General features: G+C 42.0%; 3 protein-coding genes, 1 long non-coding RNA gene and 1 other non-coding gene across 8 annotated transcripts; 1 reads left to right on the top strand and 4 right to left on the bottom strand.

The window, feature by feature from the left end:
* Positions 1-610: 610 nt before the first annotated feature.
* LOC1274705 (soluble guanylate cyclase 89Db) lies at positions 611-9,768 on the bottom strand. Of its 3 annotated transcripts, none has more exons than XM_061652750.1 (8): positions 9,603-9,768; positions 4,928-5,093; positions 3,009-3,086; positions 2,447-2,929; positions 2,112-2,369; positions 1,777-2,036; positions 929-1,700; positions 611-865 (listed from the first exon to the last, which is right to left on the bottom strand). In XM_061652750.1, the coding sequence occupies exons 2-8, from the start codon at positions 4,967-4,969 to the stop codon at positions 809-811; spliced, it is 1,950 nt and encodes a 649-aa protein (XP_061508734.1). In that variant the 5' UTR covers positions 4,970-5,093; positions 9,603-9,768; the 3' UTR covers positions 611-808. The 3 variants fall into 3 exon arrangements, with proteins under 3 accessions (XP_061508734.1, XP_313866.5, XP_061508735.1); XM_313866.6 differs by having other exon boundaries at positions 4,928-5,012; XM_061652751.1 differs by having other exon boundaries at positions 4,928-5,012; positions 9,656-9,766.
* A 1,485-nt stretch (positions 9,769-11,253) lies between these two features.
* LOC1274704 (angiotensin-converting enzyme) lies at positions 11,254-16,974 on the bottom strand. Its single transcript, XM_313865.6, has 4 exons — positions 16,222-16,974; positions 15,289-15,504; positions 13,311-15,227; positions 11,254-13,245 (listed from the first exon to the last, which is right to left on the bottom strand). Exons 1-4 carry the CDS (start codon positions 16,225-16,227, stop codon positions 11,707-11,709), a joined length of 3,678 nt encoding a protein of 1,225 aa, XP_313865.4. The 5' UTR covers positions 16,228-16,974; the 3' UTR covers positions 11,254-11,706.
* LOC133392282 (uncharacterized) lies at positions 16,743-17,089 on the top strand. The gene is made up of 2 exons (XR_009765602.1): positions 16,743-16,845; positions 16,969-17,089. It is a non-coding gene; the product is annotated as an uncharacterized LOC133392282 (long non-coding RNA).
* A 40-nt stretch (positions 17,090-17,129) lies between these two features.
* Positions 17,130-24,505, bottom strand: LOC1274703 (probable peptidoglycan muropeptide transporter SLC46). Of its 2 annotated transcripts, none has more exons than XM_061652753.1 (7): positions 23,207-24,505; positions 19,585-19,872; positions 19,094-19,495; positions 18,761-19,029; positions 18,235-18,474; positions 17,540-17,780; positions 17,130-17,457 (listed from the first exon to the last, which is right to left on the bottom strand). In XM_061652753.1, exons 2-7 carry the CDS (start codon positions 19,857-19,859, stop codon positions 17,211-17,213), a joined length of 1,674 nt encoding a protein of 557 aa, XP_061508737.1. In that variant the 5' UTR covers positions 19,860-19,872; positions 23,207-24,505; the 3' UTR covers positions 17,130-17,210. The 2 variants fall into 2 exon arrangements, with proteins under 2 accessions (XP_061508737.1, XP_061508739.1); XM_061652755.1 differs by lacking the exon at positions 23,207-24,505 and adding an exon at positions 20,560-20,660.
* Trnag-gcc (transfer RNA glycine (anticodon GCC)) lies at positions 21,859-21,929 on the bottom strand. Its single transcript has one exon. It is a non-coding gene; the product is annotated as a tRNA-Gly (tRNA).
* Positions 24,506-24,604: the final 99 nt, after the last annotated feature.

The raw sequence follows: 24,604 nt of genomic DNA, 5'->3' as shown, positions 1-24,604 counted from the left end.
CTCGTAGATGAATAGAACCCACGAACTGCTACGCAAAATGACGGTCTTTCCCGTACGGCTATCAATTCATTTGTCACATACATCTTCAAATGTGGTTGTTTTCTTGTTATTATCGCTGCGTAAAAACATATTTTTATGCAAAAAATCACAATTTTATTCGGCTGTTCGGAATGTAGAACAAGATAAAAAATCTTGCTTCGCATTCCGGACAGAATTAAACATGTGTTTTAACTGTTGTTTTCGCGTTGATAACTACTTCGACAATGGATTCCACTAGATTTTAATGTACGTGAGCGCGATTAATAGGAATTATGGAAGAAATAACACTGACGTGGGTTTGAAGCAAAACTGCTAAGAAAGCCTCTGGTGATGAACTGACCGACAGAAAATATGTATTTACTGTGGGGTCAGACAAATTTTTAATGTATTGTAATGTATTGTAGTATATTATGACAATTATTTAAAAATAAAAAGTGATGTATATGAAAATGTTCAATAAACACATGTCGAATGTTCGTAATTTGAAGCATAACGGTATTAAGGCTACATAAGCAAATTAAAAAAGTATGGGTGATATTATGTTGTTATTCTTTCACATGATATCCTTAAATTTGAAGATCATAAATCGTTGCATTTATTTGTGTGGTCGCATATAGCCTGTTAAACTCTAAAGTGTCTTGGTGAAATTACACGTAACAATAAATATACCACTATACTAAGACGCTTCGTTAAAACAATCCACAGTTTCTTTTGAAGAACATTCTACAATACTCGCTGCAAAAGGCACGACCTGGTCCACACTACATTTTTATTTCTTTTTTTGCGGCGGTCCTTGTAGCCAGAACGTCTCCATGTCTCCTTTACCCTGTTTGGAAACGTATCAAATCGTCAAAACGCTAAACAGTCTGGATTGCTTTGCTGTACTTACCTTGACGGCTACCTTTCCACGATACGCCAGTACATATCCAAGCTTTTTGAGCTTTTGTGCAGTGTATCCAGACACCTGGATGCAATCCGTCTCTCCGCTACTTTCCATCCGCGAAGCCGTATTTACCGTGTCACCGAAAAGACAATACCTCGGTACCTTCAATCCTACGATTCCGGCCACTATTGGCCCAGAGTGAAAGCCTATTTTGACTCCTACTCCAGGTAGATTAAGCTGCCGTATACTGTGTAGCATATCTAATGCCAGATCAGCCATGTGCTGCGCATGAAATGGATTTATGTCCGGAGCTCCACTCACCGCCATGTACACCTTTCCAACGGTCTCCACTTTATAGGCCATCGGTGAATGGATCAACTCATCAAACGCACTGAAAGCAGCGTTCAATGTGTTTACCGTGGTCATGGCGTACTTGATCGAATCATCACCAGTGATCGTTTCCTGTACCTCGGCGAACAGTACTGTCACCTCTTCGAAGCTCTGACAGGTCTCGTGAGGATTCTGACCCTCACGCAACCGTTCGGCTATCGAGCGAGGAATCATTGAGTACAGAAGCTCATCACCTTGCCGTTTCCAGGAGTCAGCGAGGGCAAGCGATGTTTCTAGTTCCTCAGCCCGTTGTTCCTCGCGTTCACACATCAAATCGAGCCGGGAATAGTGTGAAAATCCAGAAAACACCATCTCGCGGCTAAGCCCGTGAGGGTTGAGATCGTTTAGGTACAGTCCCATTTCACGTAACTCTTCCAAGTTGTTGATGCTGTGCAATGTTTTTAAAGGATTCAAATCACTTCTTTCAATTTGCATTTTTCTGTATATCGATATTAAAAACTTACAGGGGACTGCATAGAAATACAAGGGAGTTTATGTCTTTGATGTAACGCATTTCACCTTTCAACAAAATGCTGCGAAGCCCTTGAGAGCCCCGCCGTGGAATGGAGGTCATTATCTTAGCCGCATCTTCTGTCGAGGAGCTCGTATCCACCTGCGATAATGATGTTTTAGTATCGACTATTTTCGACTCGTCTTTTGTGCCTTTTGCAGAAGAGCCTTTTAGGAGCTGTATCTCAAATAAAACAGTTTGCAGCCGTTTAATCTAGTTAAAAAAAACGAGCAAATATACGTAGTGGATTAAAGCTAATGTGCATTACAGTCAAGACATGGTTCCTACATTTTCCCAGGTGAACGTTATACCGCTCGGACGACGAAGTTTGAAATGATCAGTTACTTTTGCCCCGAGCAGTTCCGTAGGTGATCGATTCACATTGTTCAGCATCCATGACTCGATGAGTTTCTCGCCCACGGCAGTAATTTTCATTTCCTCGTTCAGGATTAGAGCGAATGGGAATAAATTCAGCAACAGTTTACTGTTCACCGGTGTCAACTGTAGCTGTGATGGATGTGCTTTGATATGAACACGCCGCTGCATCTGTGGGAGAGGTATCAGCACATAGATTGTATTACTTAAATTTATTTCACCTCCAATTTCATGAACAAAACACGTACATATTCACGATTGTCAAAATCCAACCGATACTTTACGATAACCGTCTTCAAGCCGCCTTGTGGTGCAATTGGTCCCGATGTACCACCAGGAGTATCGTTCTGGCTTTCCAGTACCTTGATGCTGACGTCCATTCCGTACAACTGCTTGGCTATTTCCAAAAGCTGCCCTCGAAGATACTTCGAGAATCCGGTCCGTGTGCTTCTGTACACCAGTACGGCACCATTTTCATCCACTTCCGTCAGCTGCATAGATGGGCTTTTCATCTTGCGATAAGTAAAGCGCATCTGCAGGTGAATGTTATCCACTGAATGTAGAAAATCGCAGAAATAGCGACCTGTTGCCTTGATCAACTCATCGTAACCGAAATTACTAAAGAATCGAACGAAACAACGTCCGAAAAATATCATAAACTCATCGAACGGTTTTCCTGTTATAGCCGAAAGTGCTGCTGCAAGGTCAGGTATCAAATTATCCGGGTAAAGCTGAAAATAAGGACGTAGAAGCAAAAAATGTAGCTTATTGAAACTTTTATGTTGTTTCAAACTCTCTCATAATCCATACCTGGTGTGTGTTGAATACTGTATTTTTGCATCCCGTTGTGAGTAGGGCCTGACGCCAAACGAATTCTCCATACTCCAACTGTTGATTAATAAAAAAAAAACAATCAAACGCAAAATCAAACAATTTGAGTAGAGTTCAGTGAATCTTCTGCTTCTGCTATCCTAGCTATTGTCGGGCGTTCGGCGCTTGCATTTGCTTTAAAAATGCGCAATTTTATGACTGTGTCGTCGGAGCTTTTTTACTCAGTCAGGACACGAACAGCCAGTCTTGTTACTGCTTAAACACTCATAAAATTAACTCCCGGGGAGAAACAGCGCGATTTGTATTCATAAGCTATCTATTTAGCTCGTCCATATTTATGTGAATAATCGTAAAAACATGTTCCTCAAGAGTGTGTGCGTATTATCAGCGCACTCTGACCCAAAATTTCATCATAATTCATTGAAATGTTAAAGCACTGAAAATTTTATCATCAAACAGATAAACTTGATGTACAAATTTCATCATAATGCCGCTTAATGTTAAAGCAGTAAAGTAACGATAGCCTGCTTAGGAGCCTTAAACCCCACGGATTACTGAACCCATAACCTGAGTCACCTGAACAAATAAGATCCAATTTTCGTGATAAGCCGCTACTATTACTGTCCCATTCGGTAGACACCCCACTGGCTTGTATCAAAAATCGATACAATTAAATGATATTTACCACCAAACGGAAGCGCACTGAACATAATATTTACCTGTCAAAATAGACTCTTCCGATGTGGACACCGGATGTAATTAACACGGCATCGCTGCTCGCCCAAAGGGTATGTAGCAATATTTAAACTATTAAATAGTGCACTCCTTTGAACTAACGAGAAAACCCTCGTATTGTAGCAAGAAGAGGTCATTACGTTCTAAGCTTCGTCAATTTTCTTTTGACACGGAAACGTAACTAGTAAGAACCTTCTTTCTTACAATGCAGCTAAACGATCAATGCAGCAAACGATGTTTCCAGACCTTTTTTGAGGTGAAAAAGGTCGACTTGTATGATAACACGATAAGATCAATCAACTTGACTACTTGAGAGACGAAAGAGACTCATAAGGTCCTAAACTTCTATAGTAATACAACAACAAGTTGACTGCTTCTCTAGACACATGTCACTAATGACACTTTCCAATTTCTCTGGTAACAGCTTGAGATCGGCTATAGCTAAAGAAATGGACAAAAAATTTTTGTTCTTCGTTGTGGTGACTGTATTTATTAGTTCTATAAATCGTTATCGGGCTGGTACATAGTATCATTGGATTGTTAATTTCAATACATACAATAAGTTTCGTGTTGACTCTATAGTCAATTGAAATTCCAACATCACACATTCCAACAACAAGTAAGTTAGATATATTGCATCCGTTTTGTACTGGTGTACTACCATAACTATAATATACACCTGTACTTCAACAATACATCTAACTACTTGTTTTAAATCTGACACCTTTTATCCAGCACTTTTATATCCTTACGATTATCCTAGTGCATAATTACACTTGCAAAAAGGTTTAAAGCAACTCTTGGCTAAGCATGAGATGTTAAATATTACCCAATGTTTGGTAATGCGAATAATCCTTTAAGAGTGGCACAGTAATAAGCTCAGTTTTTAGGCCGCCACCCCAAGCCACATAAAATTAACAGCAGCCGACCGGCGAAGGTTTCAAGGCGGTAAATGTAAAACAAATTACCTTCCATTTAAACACGCCTTAGCACACTCGTATTTTGTACCGTTCCGTTGTCTTCACTACCGCATTCTACACCGTCCTTCCCTTGATCAAACCTTCTTCAGTGCTGTCTACTTATTCTCGCAGTATTAAAGATGAAATATTATATGTTTGACAGCAATGAGGATGATAATAAAACAGAAACATTTGAGTACATACCTGTACAAAATGTTGAACACTCTCCAGTAGCATTCCGTACATGGTTCCACCGTTGCAGATCTTTCAGCGCACGTTCCGAGAAAATCTATATAAAGATGGGTTCCGTATTCACCCGCACAAATGAAAGGTTTTCAAAAATACATATCCTCCAGCGTAGGACATTAGGCTAAACCTTTGTTGTTTTTACGAGAAAAGCATACATTATTTACATTACAAACAATTGAACTCTCCCTTTTGGCAAAATCCTACCTAAGCTACGATAAGCTGAAGAACGAATATTAAAAGACAAATCATTCTACCAGCCGGATGAACGCGATAATATTCTTCTTTCCTAATACGTACACAATGCACATATTATACTCAATTACACCTCTAACATCCTATCCAACACACAATTCAGCAAACAGTATTTTATTCACAAAAAAAAACGTGTCGCCATGTTCTAGGTCAATGTCGCACAGACAATATTTTCACAACCAGATCCCTTCACTCGGGAGTGGTTATTTTTATCTCTCTGTTTACCCCGTATCATTCGTGACAAGCGACGAGGAAACTCTTGAACCATTTTGCTTATGTTTGTATTTAACTTCTTTTCCCAGGTACATTCATTCGTGCGGCACAGGTTCTGATTGCCGGCAAAATAGCTGGGTGGTTCCCAAATTAGCATAAATTTTATCCACAAATGGAACGCATATCTCGTGCGATCTTTAGTTACAGGAAGATTCTGCCTTGAATTTAGGCGCTCAATGCACCATTCAATCGGAACGGTGGATAAAAGCAAGTTCTGATAATGGAAAGGCGTCCGCACATGGGTGTGAATTTCTCACATAAGTTCGTTTCGCGGAAAACAAGGCACCGGCATCATCGTACCTTATGATTCCACTGCTGGTAGTCATAAAGCTTCCCTTGCCTTCGGGCAGAAACCGTTTATATTTTAAATAACTTCTCGGTGCGCAACATGGCAACTCTGTTATGTTAATGGGAAAGAATGTCGATGTTCCTCTACATTTCTTCTTAGTATTATTTAGCATCAGTTGTGTTTCGTGGAGTAGTTTTTGGTAGGTTTGCAACACGGAAAATTCTTTGATTGCTTGAATTTAATTATAACTTTGAGCTTTATTGTTATAACTTTAGCCTTCAGTTATTTTGGGATAAGTATCAATACGAAACATATATAAGAGTATTACATCTTGCTCTTTTTTCATCCAGTGATATAAACATCTAATGAAAACCTTTCAAAGAAGGATGATTTATTATGCTTCGAGGAAGTTCACTGTCGTCCAGTGGGTTCAAAGCGAATAAAGTATCGCTTCCTCCGTGCGTAAAGGGAGCCCAACGGTTCTCAATAAGCCAACGAGAAGGGATCATTGAAATATGTAACAAATTGATTTTACTCAAGCTCCTGGTTAGATAGTAGATAGGTGTCGAAGATGATTAATGGATTACTCGGCGTAATTTAAGCAAGAACTTGAACAACATGTGGTGACCTCGCTATCCATAGGATCAGCACAAAATGGAGCAGCCTGGTAGTTTATTAAACAAGCTGTAAGTAAAAAAAAACAACATTGTGCTATATGTCGCTTTGTTGTAGCGCCGGATAAGTAAGTAAGTAAGTGTCGATTTGCTCTATTATTTCAATTTTCCGTTTTTAGCAAGAGAGATTTTGTTCATTGACTCTTTCAAGGGTAGCCATGATTTATTCCCTTTCGTGGCCCAACTACTTATTCCTAGCAAGGAAATATGTAAGTCTAATAAGTCTGGTAAACCCCGCCTAGACTATTAAAATCAAGATTAACCGTGTAGATTGTTTTAAGCTAAGAAAAATAACAAGTTACAACTCTGAATTTTTAAGCATTTTTTAATTGTACTTTATGTCTTGAGTTGTTAAAAATGGTTTTTACAATTAATGTCTTAAATTTGCTGAAAGACATGACAAATCATGAAATTACGTTGTGCAAAATTCAACTGAAAAAACTATTGCTAAATACTTTTTAGTGCACCTGCGTTATGAAGCAATTGACATCATGTTTAGTATAATGGTAATAATAATGTCAATAATAAAACAATAGTACTGTACCCATATATAGCCCATTCAAAAACATTGGCATCCGTTTCTTCTGCTCCAAGAATTCAAGGACACTGCAAGTGTTCTCAGTACTTGGGGGAACATTTGCGCACTCAACTGGTGTCACCTAGAGCAGCTTAATGTCTCATGCAAATCGACATCATATCCACATTCGATATGGTCTGTAATAATCGAGTAAATTGGCCTACCAACTGAATAACGCACTACAAACAAATCGCTTTTACGTGACCCGATTTTATAGGTCTTACATTGAGCAATGAAAGGTAAGGGATGTAAAATCAGTTACGTTGAATTTCCAAGAAATGGTTTTACCTGTTTACTGGTTTACTATCTCTACATACACAGCACATCGTTGATTTTTGAACCCGAACAGAGATTTTCTTAGCAGTGGTGTGATTCGTTGGATTATTGTTAAGACTATATCCTAACTTGTTCAAGGCTCTTCTTTTTAACATTTTTATTGATATTCCTTAAAATCGGACCAAACTGAACACAACAAAAAAAACTCAAAACAACTCCGCAAGCGCCGTAAAATGAAAAGTTTTGTTCTTTTACAAGACATTATGTTAAAGAATGCTATCGAAAATGCTTTAGAAACGATTTCAATACAATACCATTAACTTTTCTTAACTTTTTGTTCCTGGGGACCAATCATCTTACACCAATCAAGGAAAATACGTTTCTTCTCGTCACTTTTTTCTATTCTCTCTAGAGCAATACAAAATTAAACTTTCATTTCGTTGCCGTTTCATCCACATCTTCCACCGGTATTGTATAGTATTCGTACATTAGTTCTTCCCACCCAATCGCTACTTTAGCCGACAAAATTGTTGTCCTTCTTTTTCACAGCAACATAATATATGCCTTCCTCGAATCCCTGAGGATAAACCGCTCAACAAGCATTGCGAAATAGAAACACTACGGAACTAAAGAATTTTGATGCATATTTCACCTCTCCAACAGACAATACAGAAAAATGTTATCTAAAAACTAGGGACAATCTGCCACTGAAGATTTACCCGTAAATGCCTGAAGGTTGTGCAGATTTTTTGTATGGTTTCAAAGCACTTCGGGAAAACGTCAATGGAAAAATGATTGAGTTTCTCGGTAATCTTGTATCTTGGTGTTAAAGTTATCTTGAATTGCCATCATTATTACAAGTTTTTCATGAAACTTATGGAAGGTTCTATGGAGTTCGCTCTCAAAACGGATATGTCTTTATTGGAATATATGCTTACATATGCTTTTCTATGTTAGATAAGGAAACCCGAATTCTTGGAATCCGAATTGAAAAATTTATATGCAGTACAAAGTTTATAGTTTTTTTTTTATTTAAAGGAGGTAGAGGTAGGTAAAATGGTAGAGCAACATAATTCAATTCAGCTCGCTAAGTCTTCACTTCTTCAATATTGATTTTTGTCTCAGCTCAAATGTATCTAAAATTGACACTCCAAAAAGGTCTTGCAAAACCTTTAATCAATAGATACATTCCATTCGTACACTTTAACCAATTAATGATTCAGGGGAACTGCAGTACAAATTAAATTTTGCTCAAAGGTATCAAGCACAATACTCTGCTTTAAGTGCGGACGTAGGAAGATAACAGTGGCCTTAACGGCTTGTACCGAAATAGCTTGGGTACCACTCATCATGCCCGAACGAAATCCAAATAAATATATACTCCTTTATCAAAGGAGTTTCACGGTAGACTTGTTCTTGTTGACAAACAATTTCAGTATTTTCTTCACAGTCATGTATGCCCTATCACGTATCCAATCAACTGAGGTTTGCACGATATTGTTTTTTTTTTGTGCATATTGGAACATTTTTTAGTTTTAAGCTTTTATAAAACAATGGAACCGAGAATAGCCAATGCAACATGTTTTCAGAGTACAAGAGAAATTGCAGAAAACTGTAAGCATTGATCAAATATCTGTTTTTGTCGTTGTTAACGTTGGCTTAACAATTGCGATAAAGTTATTAATATACAAAGCATTACATTGCCGTAAGGCATGCATCATTCTTCTTCTGTTCGGCCCAAGCTAATCAACCGTACAAAAATGCGAATCACAATCTTTCTGTGCCAGTCGTAAAAGTAAATCGATTCATTTTTTATGTCCCATTGCATACCGACGTACGCTCCCGGGCACAACTCCCAGCAAACACCAACACCGGCCACAAAACAAACTGTAGCTGCTTTAGCAAACAAGCACCACTATAGCCCAGATTTTCGCTGCCACTTTCATTATCGCTGTCAATCATGCTAAACCATTCCGCGCCATCTGCGACCAACTAAAACACTATCACTGCCAAGCACTGCTAGGTTATCCACACTGTCAACTCATCATTCAAACCCGTTGAATACGTTATCAAACGCAGCACAAGTCACACACACTTTGCCGGACGAAAATTAACATACTGTCATCTGTTGGCGCCACCACTCTAAGACATGCTTTCGTTGGTCAGATTTTCTTCCTCTAACTTTAACCAACACACCATTCACTGCGAAGGAATTGGGTCCTTCAACTCTTTTGAATACCATTCAATCACAATCTGTAGCTAAGATTACTTGAATGGCACAATACACACCTTACACAGACACACTTTGTAGCTGTGCGAACCAAAAAAAAAACGGATTTTACCCTGTTACGGTCGCTGCATCATTCTAGCCGACTGTTCGATACAGAGCAAAATCACCAAAATCACAAACGCCTTCACCCGCTCGAGGTAGCGGACACGACTGACGGACACAATCGTTACATGCTGCTGTTTTATAGAGACGCGTTCGGTCGAGAGAATCTTCGGGACCGACTCAAGAGCATGTCGTGCAAGAGATGGTATCAGATGCTCTCCTTAGAGGCGGAATTGCGTGTGTCGGGGAAAATTCGTTAACAATCGTTTTTTATAATTAGTGCTTCTTACTTAAGGGTGGTTTTTACTCATCTTCCATAAACTAGAAATATTTAAAAAAAAAATATTTACTTGCTATTAGCACTAATTTTATTAACACTTTAGATTTTGAAGAACCTTGCTCAACTTATGTAAGGCTTAATACAAGATTAATAAACATGTTTAACTAAGTAAAGTAACCATCAGCTCTTGATTCAATAAATGAATAAAAAATTACCCTCGATAGGATTTATGAAGATTCAATCAACCAATCAACCAATGAAGCAATCTTCCATATTTACAAATGGTAAATTAATTTTCAACATGAATTACAAGATTTCCATACCGTTACTCCCTTGAAATGTTGACGTATTGTATACATCGTCTTACTCAACAAACTTAAGTAGTGTTCTATAGCTCTACAGGCCCAGATAGAAGTGTACCTTACACCCTACAGCGTAAATGAATTCGATTGATTAGTATCGCCAAACACCGATGGCGCAGTCCAGTCTTAAGATGGTGTCAAAATTAATTGCTCAATTGATCGGAAACTAGTGTCCTTTGACAAACTAACCACCACCATTAATCATGAAGATGATTGCTGTTCTCGTCGGACAATCAATTGCCTTTCCTCGAAGCAAACTTTTTTGTAATACATTTTTCTTCATTTAAACTCGCTTGCTCTACGATTTTCCGACAGCTACACTAAGAGCGGATTGCAAGGAAAATTCTCCTTATAACCAATTTCTCTCTTTATTTAACGTTTCTCGCTCGCTCGCTCGCTATGTATGTCGCACTGTAGTTCGAAATTCAACACGTGCTAATAATATGTCTGTGCCACGTTCCGACGATTAGGTGTCCGGTAGTTTTACATTCCGCATTTACTGAAGTATCGTATCAGAGCATACAAAAAAAGGTTAATAAGTATTTAGAGGTAATTTTTTTCCTACTTCACAATATTTGAAACAGATTTCCGGTTTTTGTTATAATACTGAGTGTTTGTGATTCTTTTCTTCCTGAGCCAAGATTGTCAATCCGAATAGATTTGGGTCGGTACCGTGGTACAGTCATTGAATCGCACAATTTAACAATATAACCATCACCGCCTCTATTTCCGTATCGACCGATCCCTACAGTCGCAGAATTAACTCTTCATATTATGGAGATACAGCAATACATCGCAGATAGCCTGACTAAGGCGAAGCAATCTCTGTAGATCACGGAATCTCTTTTGAAAACGTCCTTCATTCATCGATAAAAATGGAGGGGGAAATAAAAAAAATGATTTCAAGTCGTGTTGTTATTTCGGATCACCCTCTACAGCACAGAGAATAAATCTAATTTCATCTAATTCGGAGTTTTGCAGTCACTTTCAATGTTGTTCGTTTCCGTTTATTTTATCATATTGTCGGGCTGAATCGAAATTATCATCATGTTCAACTCCTTCTCAGCATGCTTCTTCTAAATATCAGTTAAAAAAACAACAACAACAAAAGCGTTTCGCATGATCGCAAATAAACGTCTCCCCACTCAACTGTTTCAAGTAATTTAACTTCGTTAACTATCAATTGGCGTTCACTGACCAGCACAATACGCGATCACTACAACGTATTGCGGCTTGGGCGCGCCTTTCTCGGGCATTGGCACCAAGACTTATCGCACCCGCGATAAGAAAGTTTGTTTGTACCACCGAGCTTCCCTTTTGCAGTGGATTTATGGTACAAAAATAATAATTTACATCAACAATTTGTTACCAAACAATCACAATGATACACAAATAACAATTTCCAAACAAGCGAAGTCCCTAATAATATCGAAACAGAAACACTATACATGGTATTAATATTAAACTGATCGATACTGGCACAAATCTGGCGCTTCCTGCTTTGGCATTTTCTTCCTTCAAAAACTCGTACAGCGGTTTGTAGTACTCGAGCAAAGCATCACTCCGTAGTTCCGTTTCGCCCGTCATCGCTTTCAGTGCTTCCGACCAGTGCACCGATCGACCAAGCGAAAGTCCCGCGCGTAACAGATCACCAGCAGCTCGCGATCCATCGATGTCGCACTTGTGCAGTGGTTTTGCCGGATCGTTTGGATCGTACTGATTTGCTGCCGTACAGAGTGCCTTGTGCAGCTGCAGGTCCAGGATGTGCGCTATGAAATACGACACATACTGGCTATCGTACGGGATATGGTACTTTGCGCCCGGATCAAAGTCATCACCATCCCGCTCGACCGGAGCAGACACCTTTTGGTACTCTTCGCGAAGCTCCCACCACCGCTCGTTCCAGCGCGAATAGTCTACCTTGCCGGCGAAAACTTCCCAGCGCCACATATCGATCAGCAACCCGAACGGAAGAAACGCCACCCGATCCAGGGCCTTTTGATATAGTGCATTAATGTTCTCCTCATACGTGTCATTGTAGCCCTGCAGTAAGCCAATCTTTTCAAAGTGCTTCGGTGTAGCTACGGACAGTGAAATCGTGTCACCGACCGCTTCGTGGAAGCCCGGATTTGCGCCACTGCGCAGCGTTACCGGCTGGTCCTTGTACAGAATGTAATAGTTGATGTGGCCCATCTCGTGGTGAATCGTCACAAAGTCTTCCATATTCATGCGCGTGCACATTTTAATGCGAAAATCCTGTCGATCGCAAAAGTCCCACGCAGACGCATGGCACGTTACCACCCGGCCGTCCGAAGGCTTCTCTATCATTGCTCCGCGAGCCGTATCGTAGCTCATGCTGTTGTCGGGTAGACCGAGCCCCACGTAGAAATCGTTCGCAATTTCAAACAACTGTCGAACGGTGTAGTTCTTCGCTTTCAATGCTTCCGTTATGTCCAAATCGACCGTATTTTCGAATGGCTTTGTTCGCTCGTACAGGTTCAACCACGACTGAGCCCACATATTACCGAACAGATGTGCCGGAATGTTGTCATCCTTTATCCGCTCACCATAGATGGCCTTCAGTTTACGGTGGACGTATTTGTGCAATTCGTCGTAAAATGGCTTCAACTCACCCCACAGACGCTTCATGCCATTGACGAAATCATCCTGTTCGAACGAGGATCTCCATAGCTCTCCCATGTCTTGGAATCCTCCCAGCTTGGCGGCACGGTTCATCATGTCTACATAGGTCTTAAAGTCGGGTTTCATGTTGCGACCCGTAACGCGCCGCCACTCATTCCACACGTACTGCAGCTCTTCGAAGTCCTCCGACTTGGCCATTATTTCGTACAGCTCAGGATCTAGCGAGAGCCTTCCCTCAGAACACTTCCGATCACGATACGGACAAATCGTAGCACTGCTGTAGATGTTTTGCATTCTGCCCAAGGCATGTTGTAACTGCAATGCAAAGTAAATTTATTTTCCCAAATTTCCTACAATCGTTCCATGTAGCATTTACTCACCTTAGTTAGATCTTGGGCGGGCAGCTTGTTGATTGATATTTGCGTTAAAAATTCGAGCTGGCGACTTACAATAGGGTCCGAAACATCCTTCGGATCTACATCGGCAAAATATCGATTGTAGTTTTCCAGCACGAATTGAGTATTTTCCGCTAACACGTCCGTAAGCTGTTGCTGCAGCTGAGGATTGCCTACGTCGACCTGTGTGGCATACTGGGCCTTCACTTGCTTAGTACATGCGGTTGAGTATTGTTCACTGTATCGTTCAACAATGTTTGGCATTTGTGCCGCCTTAAATTTGCGGTTTTCCTCCTTCAGAAACTGGTACAGAGGCTCGAAGTACTCTAGCAAAGCTTTGCCGCTAATCTCTCGCTCTCCAGTTAGCCTCTCAAGTGCATCCTCCCAATCCTCACTGTATCCAAGCGAAAGACCATCGCGTAACTTATCTCCAGCAGCTTTGCTCCGGTAGAAATCACATTTGTGAAGTGGTTGGCCAGATGTTTGCGATGGATCGTACTGTCCCGCTTCAATGCACAGGGCACGATAGAACTGAAACTCTAGAATGTGTGCCAAAAAATATGCTATATACTGAGAGCTGGCCGGGATATGATACTTTGCTCCCGGGTCGAAATCTTCCTCCGACCGCAATACCGGAGCATACACCTTTTGGTACTTCTCGCGTAACTTCCACCAGTGTGCATTCCACTCGCTCTCGTTGACCGCTCCGCTGAAAACGTCCCATCGCCACATGTCGATCAAGTATCCGAACGGTAGGAAGGCCACCCGTTCTAACGCCATCTCGAACAGTGCATTCACGTTGTCTGCCTGGCTGTCTTCGTACTCGTCCAGCAATCCTACTTTACGCAGGTGGTTCGGTGTGGCCACCGACAGGGCAATGGTATCGCCAACCGCTTCATGGAAGGCTGGCGTAGCACCAGTACGAAACAGGTTCGGCTGATCCTTATACAGTATGTAGTACATAATGTGTCCCATCTCATGGTGAACCGTGATAAAGTCCCCCATATTGATGTTGGTGCACATTTTTATCCGGAAATCTTCTCCATCGCAGAAATCCCACGCAGATGCATGACAAACGATCTTTTGTGGTGGTTTTTCAATCACGGCTTTCGCCCCGTAGCTCATAGCACTGCTGGGCAACCCAAGACTCTGGTAAAATTCGTCCGACATCTCAAACATTCTGGTCGCATTGAAACCCAGTTCCTTCATTTTGGCTGTCACGTCCACCAAGCTTGCATTTGGGAATGGTTTCAAACGATCATACATATTAGCCCACGATTGAGCCCACATGTTACCCAGCAGATGTGCCGGGATCATAGGGTTCATCTTATCCATACGATCGCCATAAAGCTCAAAAAGACGATAGCGCACGTAGCTGTGCAGCTCATCGTACAGAGGCTCCACCTCGCTCCAGAGTCGTTCCAGCGTCTCTCGTAGCTTTGGATCATCGTACTTGGATCGCCACAAGGCGCCGTAATCCTCGTACCCATTCAACCTCGCTGCCTCGTTTACCAGCGCCACATACTCTTTATAGTCGGAGCGCATCTTTTTGCCAGATTCCTCGCGCCAGCGACGCCACACATACTCTAGCTCGTCGTAATTATCCGATTCAGCCATCACTTTCTCCAGCTCGGGATCGAGCGTCCACTTGGAATCGGCAGCATCACACTGCTGATTTTCATAAGGACACACTTCAGCTAGCTGATAGGCTGTATCCATTTTGCGCAACACACGATTCAACGAGGCCAGCTTTTCTGCAGGAAGTGCTGCCGTCCCGAGATCTTTCAGCAATCGGAGCTGCTTTCGAATCTTTTCGCTACGATAATCCTCCACATTGGCGCTCTTGAAGTGCTGCTCGTAGTAATCGTTCCGAAACTTGGCATACTCCAGCGACACGTTGTTCTGTGGTTGAAAGTGAGTTAGTTAATCATTTGCTTCATTGCATCGGGGAAATTGTACCTACCTGCACTTCCTGCAAATATTCATTCTCCGTGTCGGTCGCTACATTCCAGTTCGCTATCGCATTACGGTTACATAGAACCCGAACGTCCTGATCGTATTGTTCCAAAGTGGCTGCCATCTGTTCTTCAGTAAGCGCTTCTCGCTGCACTACCACCTGTGGTAGAGACTGAGACGTCCTCCCGTACCAGACGCACAGGAAAACAAGGTACACAAATACCTGCAAACCATGAGAATACATTACAACGCAAATAGTGGCAATTGTAGTCACGAATCTTGTGTATTTTGGTCGATAGCTATTTTTTGCACATCAACAGTTTATTAACTCGCAACGAAATTAATCGCCTTATTGAATGGCTACATTTTATTACTGGCAATACAGCAGACAGTTAATACTTACAGATAACGCTGAACCAGAAGAAGCATCTGGTTAAAAGAACACCACTACTGGCCGCCCAAAATGGCCGATTAGATTAGATGGTTTACAGTCAAACAATGACGACAAATAATTAACTCACTTGTCATTTACAATACCCGCTTGGTACAGTCGTAAAGATATTTCAACGCAAAAATAAGATTTTACCCTTCGTTATACTGTGGTACTTAATCGCATTCTCAAACCCTGGATAGTTTAAATTGTCTTAACACAAATGTACTAAATAATCTGTACATCTATTGTACATCAATCCATTATAAAATTCAAATAAACCTCTTCGTAATTTGCGTCATTCCAGCCTGAAGGTCAATCCGGTGGATCCGTCAAAGATGCTTCCTCTTAATACCAATGAATTTGCAGAAATCGATCAACCTACTGCAATAAGCAGGTAACCACGTGCTGCTGCTCTGTCAATACACTGCCAACCCATCCGGATATTCAAGTCACGAAAGCTTCAACGCCCAGCACCCTTTTCCCTTTCGTTTAACTCCGTACACTTACCTTCATTTTCCGATACGTGTGCGGATACTCGTTATGCTACCAGCGAGCAATGTACGCCTCTCCAGTGCCGCCAAACGATCGTCGGTATGCGAACGGTTCCGACACACTGCAAACCTTCCGTTGTGTAATGGTTACCACGAAAACAGGCACTGCAAACGCAAACGCTTCGTTCGGTATTAAAATCACATATTATTTCGCCGGCAGAAGCGTGCTCACACACCTTCGCACCGTCGCGTGGCTGGTTATTGGCTTGACCACCAGAAACTGGCCGTGCTGTTCCAATCGTGTACCTATCGACACTGTAGAGCGGCTTGGGCGTTTGCTCCGCTCTGCTCAACTCTGCTGGATCAACTGTCGGAGAACTTTCCATGCATTGCCGCTAATATGCTTTTGTTGTTACCCGTTCGCGCAATGCGGTTGATCACTTTTTGTACCGCTTGGACGGGCGAATCCAAATGGTGTGTGGTTTGAAGTTGGTGCTCGAAACGATCGGGCGAGGATTACACGCTCCCCTAAGCGCGCTACACTCACACTCTCAGTTTCGTTCGGTTCTGCCATTGTACACACTCAGCATTCATCCGGCTTATCACTGCTTCTCTCCAGTAGTACGCATCACTTATCGAGGTATGTTATCTTCACTGCTAATACCACTACTCATGCTAGAAGGGTGCCACTTGAAACGCACATTACGGTGCAGTGCCATCCATAATCGCGTATTAATCGCTTGCATTCACTCTACCTATTCAGATTGCAACAAAAAGGCCAATTTTATTCTGCACTTGTGCTGTTGTTGTTAACGTGCCGCTAAATATTAGTACTCCCTTCAGTACGCGTGTTACCAAACCCCCGTCAAAGACCCAAATAAAAACACGCACACAAACACACACACACTTACTACAGCGGCAGCGTTTTTAGTACATTACTCTTTGATTGTATTTACACACATACTATCTACATCTACATCTGTTTCGTTTTGTATCGATGGAATATCACAGCTTCGATTGGTCGACTGTCGCCGTTGGGACCTTTCCTGCTCCGATATTCTCCTCCTCAAAGGCAGCATTAGCGATCCCCGTGCCATAGTCTGGTATTTTTTGCCTGCGATCCGCTTGCTCCGTCACGATCGTGCGGCACCCGTTGCTTTCGCCACTATCGCCCAGTTGCCGATACTTATCCTCGATGCGTTTCTCCTCGGCAAGCTCACGAGCTTCACGCCTATGCACGCGATACATCCAGCTGTGATAAAATCATGCGAAAAAAAGAGGTGGTCAGTTTCCGCGTGCTGTGTGTGTTTCACACTGCCACGTGCATTTCTCACAGGAAAATCACTACTGCCGGCGAGGTGAGAGCGCCACCTAGCAGGAAAAATGCTCCCGGCAGAACATTTATCGACAGTGTGTAGACTGTCGTGTAGAGGGGCGCGTACACTAGCGGCATCAACGCTTCGGCCACACCGAACAATGAATTCACTTTGCCCAGTTCATCGCTGGCGACGAGTTTAGAAGCGATCGAACGCATTGAAATGAAGGACGTGCCGTTAAGCATTTCAACAATGGGGCCTGTTGTGATACGATTGTTATATTGTTATTAATGCATTGTCCAGTCTATCGCTTTAAGCCTTATTTACGGTAATTTCTTTATGCGTATGAAATATAAAAATGGTATAATATTCAAACAAATTTTTACCAATTACGAAACAACGTTAAACACTGGTCGAAACGGAAGTTGCAATACTTTGCAAAGAAAGCTCAACAATTTTATGTTACATTGCATGCTACTGATACTACTGTAGCATGCGCCAGTTATTTGCCTAAGGCTACGGACTCTATTCAAAAAATTACTATAGGATAAGTGTCGTTAAGTAAATTAGACTCCAATTAGCATCTTGAAAATTGTGTTGACTCTCTAACCAACATATTATACATGCGGATTTAAACCTGCTTCCGTGTCATTCCATTCACCTATGCTAGCTTCTGCATAAACTATACAGGTAATACGTTATGTTTCACTTACCCAGATACAGCTGCCAGGTGGTAACAGCGAATGCATACACGAAGCTAGATAGTATCTTTGACATGCATGACATAACGCCTATCAGTGCGTCGTCTATTTTGAGCAAATGGGAAAAAACACCTACAGAAAATAACGTCCCAATCAGCCCGGTCAGCATGCCGTACGTAGAGAAGAAGCTAAACTCGACCTCACTCCAGTTGAACCGGTAGCGTGTGAATAGATAAATTACCGCCATCTCTCCTGTAAACAGAGCCACGGCGTCAGTTGGCGTTCTAGCGTTTAGTATGCAAAGGCCATGGCAAGCATTATCCCCTCCCCCTCCCCCCCCGCCCACCCATCTTCCGATAGACCTTGAACCCGTACAGCCGTTCTAGGCAAAGTCAGTCGTTCCAGGCTCTCCAAGATGTGTGTTGCCTAATCAAGGCTAATTTCTTACTTCCGTGGTCGCAAGCTCTATGGAACTCTCTCACTCTCTCCCTCCGTCCGCGAGATGAAACGGGTACCGAATATGCCAGCTTGTACTTACCGTGCAGGGGCCCAATCACGACCATGACCACTATCATCAGCATGATCACACGGAGACGACGCTGACGTTCGCCAATTTTAAATGCTACCCGGAATGTTTCCATCACGTGCTCCCGATCAAAGAAATCGGCCAGCAGTCCCTTCTCCTGGGCTCGCAGCCGCTGCTTCTCGTTCAGTATGTCCACCTCTTTTACCACGAACACGCCGTAGAAGAACGCTACCAGGTAGAGTGAGGCCGATATCGAAAACACTCCGTAGAACCCAATTTGTCTGTAAGCGAAATCATTGCTATCATTATTTCCACTTCCACTTCCGGCGTTTTGTTGTGACTCACTTCAAAAGGATTCCGCTGAAGGCCATTCCAATAGGGACGCCCAACGAAAAGCACAAGTTCACTATTCCAATACGCAGCGTGCGCTCCTCGGTCGTGGTCACGTCAGCAATGTAGCTGAAGACGCCCATGAACATCGTAAACCAGCCGCCCGTTAGGGCAGGGAACAGAGCTTCCGTTATACCGGCCACCTCCATCGGAACAGACTTGAAGTACGTGCACAGAATCAACCCGATCGCCGTCATAAACTCACCAATGATCGGTATCAACATGCACGGCTTCCGCCGACCATGGCGATCGCTCCATGAACCCCAAAACAGTATCAACATGCAGGGCAATGCGCTCTGCAGCACCGTCTTCCAGCCCGCCATTCGTGCCACCAGATGCTGCACCATCTCTTCCTCGCTGGAATCGGTTAGGCGATGAGAGATAATGAAATTAAGCTTAGGCCACCCATCTCGGTGATCGTGGCGGGATGCAATTTTGCTACTTACTGCGTGTAGTTTGCTGTGTCACGGCGGGTCAATGCATCGCAGATTACGTCTCCGTAGCCGAGATTCACCCGACAAGCTTTCTCCAGGTTGAGGTTCTGCGTCGCCAATCCAGCCAAAACGCTCGGCATGATGTAGCAGGCCAGCATCGGTTCGACGGTTATGTTGCGTTTAAAGTACAGATACCTTTCCCGCAATGAGGACGGACTTTTCTTTTCTTTCATCTTCAACTCATCAGCAACTTTTTCGCTACCTTTCGGAGGCTGTAGGTTCCTCATTCTGGAAAGAAATCTATGAAAATGAATGTTTAAACTGCATTAGCACAACCAGCAGCGAAAGTTCCGTTCCCCCTCTATCACACAACCGGTCGCCCACAGGTTTTTTTTTGCATATCTGCAGACAAAAAGCCTTTCCAATCGATCCAGTAAGCCCGAGAGGAACAGCGTATATGTATCTATCTTCTGTACTTTTCACTCCAGCCGATAGTAGAGATGGGCTTCGCTCAGCCGTACTGGGAGAAACGAAATCTTTGGATTTTTGTTGTCCATTCCATATCCGAATGTAGTGAGAGTAACCAAGTCCCCTTGCAGACACCATCGGGTGTGCAGTTTTTCCTACAAGATCCTACTCTCGTTAACGTCGGATCCTCGCTGGTTTTGACTCTGCGTGAATCCCCCTAAACCTAATTTTGCTTCGCTATGACTTCGGTCCACTTTCGTGTAATTTTGCCCAGGGTGTGGGCACCTATGAATGGGACCTATGAACCCGGTGCCGTACGATGCACATGAGTCAAATCTGCAGCAACAATTGGAGGCCTAGTGATTGAGAATAGAAAATCTCCTTGACATCCATTCAACCGCAGCTCGACACAGAAAAACCGTCGCGCTTCATCGAAGATCGCGCACTATTTTGTGCACAATTATTGCACCTTCCAAACTGCACGACGACGACGCTGGAACTAACATTAATGTACCGTACCTGTAGTAACGGTGATAATCTCCACGTTTTTAGCATCGCTGTCCTTCACCGATGTTGATCGAATCACACCAAAGAATGCATTGAAGTCACGTTCTCTACGGATGGATGGTACCGCGGTACGGATGAGCTTCGCGTCTGATAAATCGCAATCATCACTTGTTTTTTGTCTGCCAGTATGCGGCTTAATAGTATTAGCTTTCTGTTGAATTTCGTCGGTGACATTTTGGTTTCCCACGCCATGCTTTGTTCCCAACCACCAACCCCTTTTCCAGCAATGTACGTACAGCAACGCTTCCGTCATTGTAAATCTGTTATTAAAGCTTGCACAAATTACGTTGTTATCCTCCAAATGTATCTGTCCTTGTTCTCCCCATTGCACGAAGGCAAACTGTATGCAAATTACTTCACTTTAACCTAAATTTGCGCTTTTTGTACAACAGAACATTTTAGTTCAATTCAATTTAGTTCAAAATCACCAAATGAGATCAAAATTACTCGAAAAGCGGTTGTGAGTTGCAAACAGCACGTGAGGATATTTTTTTTGCTAAACTATCAAAACAAACTTAATACGCTCTCATGTTGTCTATAAATATAAGTATTAAAAAAATTAAATAATTTAAAACAGTTCACTAAAACTTGAGTAAAGCTGATCGCTGGAAATAGACCAGCGCTATTTATATTTGGAAAGCATCACTTGTGTACAAGTTGGCTTTGGTAATCAATTTTAAGTGCTTTTTGTCCGAAAAATGCACATTTTATGTTTTCAAAGGTTTCAACTATACTCAACAAGAACCTTCGCCCTGTTTTGCTACTAATAGTATCAGTCGGTACCTATAGTTGTGTTTTAAAGGGCTGTTGTGTTGCTGGGTTTAGCGAATCATAGTACGCTGTGAGCAGCATATTTTATCACCTATAAAACAATATTATGACAACAGCGTTGATATGTACGAACATTTTTTTTATCCATCAAAAATTATGTTTTACACGTTTATTAGCTAGAATGCTAAACACGTAAAAATGGTCCATTGATTTATTGTAACTTGGAACACTAAAAAAACATAACAATAAAATAAATATAAAATGTGTTTATTAACATGAGAGCCAACCTAAACAAAACACTCTTTTAGAATGCTTAAAAATAAATAATGTAATTATGGTTTTAGTACTAAATGTTTAATTTACAAATGAGACGAGGATAAAACGCACGCAACCCCCCCCCCCCCCCCCACCCCTCTCGCTCATAGTCTACCATCAATTACATAGGTTAAATTTTTTTAAAATAATCAAAAATAACTCAATTGCATCGGCCGGGAATCGAACCCGGGCCGCCCGCGTGGCAGGCGAGCATTCTACCACTGAACCACCGATGCTTCTTGCTTTTCCGTGTCTTATTAATAAACAGACTGCATTGTGTTTGTGTGTCACTAGAGCTTATCACCTTAATGTTCATGTTCCCCGTTTTCTAATCATTTCGTTAGTAAGAATAAGCAATACAATCCACTTGTTCCTATCTACTTCAATTCGCATTTTTTAATGCATTAAGAACGTCCAGACATGTATTGCTAAAAGAGAGTGAGTTTGTATTGTTTAAATGAATGATTACATTTTTCATTTTCTTCCCTAACAAACTCTTTATTATTTGTTGTATGTTATTAATAACTGAATATACTGTAACGGATAAAACCATTTTAGTAAACGGTCGTCTACACTCCGCTGGGTTTCTATCACCCATCGTATACTTCATGACATGTACTTCTACAAAGAAACCCTAATAATCATTAAAATTGGTTCTATGCCATAAATTACTGTTAACAAGTACCATACTATTTATGGGACATAAATATTGTACGTCTTTTTTATGTCAAAACAAACTAATTACTACTTTTACTATGGTGTTTATCAGAGGTAAAAAAAAACCAACAATGAACAACACCCAGACGTTTCGACACGAACAAGCACAAGCACGAAACTAATGTACATCATACGACAATGGTGTTCCATTCAACGTTACCAAAAATAAAGCTCCGACAAAGCCTCTGATGCGATCGTAAATTCAATTGCATATTATTACCAAAACAAGCAATATGTAATCGTCTCAATTTGTCATCGTTTTTTTCTTACACTTCGCCACACACCAAACAAACGATAGGCAAGCGCGGCAATATTCTTTTCTCTCAAGTCAATTGTCCAAATATTCAAATAGGGCTAATTTAGAATTGTCTTTTTTTTCGCATTCGTTTGAAAGCCATTATATCAATCACAACATCACGTGCCACAGCGACAAGCTCATCGTTTGGCTTCGTTTCCTTTCGCATACCGTTCAGAAATGGATGGTCACTTCCGGTTGAATAAACACGAACTGGATAAATGTGACAATCATCAGTCACTTGTTCATATTCTGCAGGACGGAAGAGAACGATCATTGATCGTCGATAACCTGATCCACCATTTGTGCAAACTGACCAGCTTAGGACAGCGCACTATTCTGTTTGATCTGTTCTGTTTGCATGCAGCTTACTCGCGGATCGCGCTCATACTACTCACTCCTCCTCCTCCTCTGACACAAGTATGACAGCCAATTTTGGAGCAAAATTGAATTACCCTAATTGAACTGGCCCTATGCGATATGAAACCAATTGACACTTACTTTTAGTTTTTCTTCAGGATCCTTTAGTAGTAAGTAAGTGCAGGTTGATGCGCGCGATATGTGGATTAACTGAATCTCTCCCTTCTTTTTCGTCTACACTTTCACAAACCATGCGACGATCTCGACACTTGCTCTATCCTTTACGCAATAAGTTTACACCACTGCACACGAAAGGTAAATGAATAATCAGTAACAGTTTCTTATTACACAAACAATATTCGCAAGAATACATGAAACATATTCGATCATTCATTGATCGTATGTGGTGACGATGATTGCTTCACGATAATCCCTTTCGCGAATGTGCAAACACCGGACACAGCGATCTCTACTCGGTTGGTTTAAGTTAAGAACAACGCGATCACTTACTACTGCACGGTGTCGCTGTCGTAATACGACTAAATTCATGCAGCCCACCACCAGAGCAGATTGTCGCATTAGAGAATTTATCAATTGGAAAAACTGACTCGCTACGGTGAATGATAAAAAGCACAATACTCGCGCACTTCCACACAGTAACGAATCCAGCGCGGGAAGGTTTAGCTTGCGCCCCGTGTAGCATTGCCGTTGTCGTGACCGTTATTGTCATCGCACGTCACCAGAACGCTACCCCCACTGGAGCATAAACACTAGCTAGCCCCTTCCCAGATCGACGATCACTGGCGCACTCTCGCGCTAAGCTCGCCATACGAACGGTAGCGGTAGTTAGTAGTCGCATCACTAGCGCGTACGCCAGAATTGTTTGCTGGTAACATGTGGCTTCATCGTTCGCTAGCTCATGGAGACATACGTGTATGTGTACGTACCGTTGTGTACGGAAGCGCGTTCGGTTGCCCTGGGCGTTTGTTTTAGCTTGCACCTACTATTCCAGCTGGCTTTGTTATCACACAATTTAAGCTTACTATTAGACCTTGCCACCCTTCCCCTCCAAACCAACCTCGAGAACATGTGTTCTCCAGCCACATCATCTCCCCAATTCCGCACGACAAAGTGCAGCGATCAAGCGTAGACAATAGGAATTGCAGTTATTACATTATCGCGCTTCACCCGCTGAAACACCTGGCTCGTGGGATTTTTCAGTCTAGCTAGGCCGGGTCTGCGTCGGATCATTTAACGATGCTGCTCCCATCCAAATCTTTGCAATAAGCGTTCTTAACAGTATACAATCGTTGCCATCCAATTTTCTCCCACACAATTGACATAGCCACGTGTTCTAACGATCCGGTAGTACTAGTGACGTAGATTTTACCGAAATCTAAGAAACTGTACTAACTACACATAGCATATTTTACGATGAATTACCCTCCATTCTACCCGCGTTTCTATGTATATTCCAGATGTCTTGCATGGTCATTCTGTGATGCAAAATCTCAATTTGTAGACATTACTCGTTATTTT

Source organism: Anopheles gambiae, chromosome 2 (assembly GCF_943734735.2).
Source record: "Anopheles gambiae chromosome 2, idAnoGambNW_F1_1, whole genome shotgun sequence".
In the NCBI taxonomy this organism is placed as follows: Eukaryota; Metazoa; Arthropoda; class Insecta; order Diptera; family Culicidae; genus Anopheles; species Anopheles gambiae.
The sequence above is the reverse complement of the archived record's forward strand: the minus strand, read 5'-3'. Positions and strand labels throughout refer to the sequence as shown.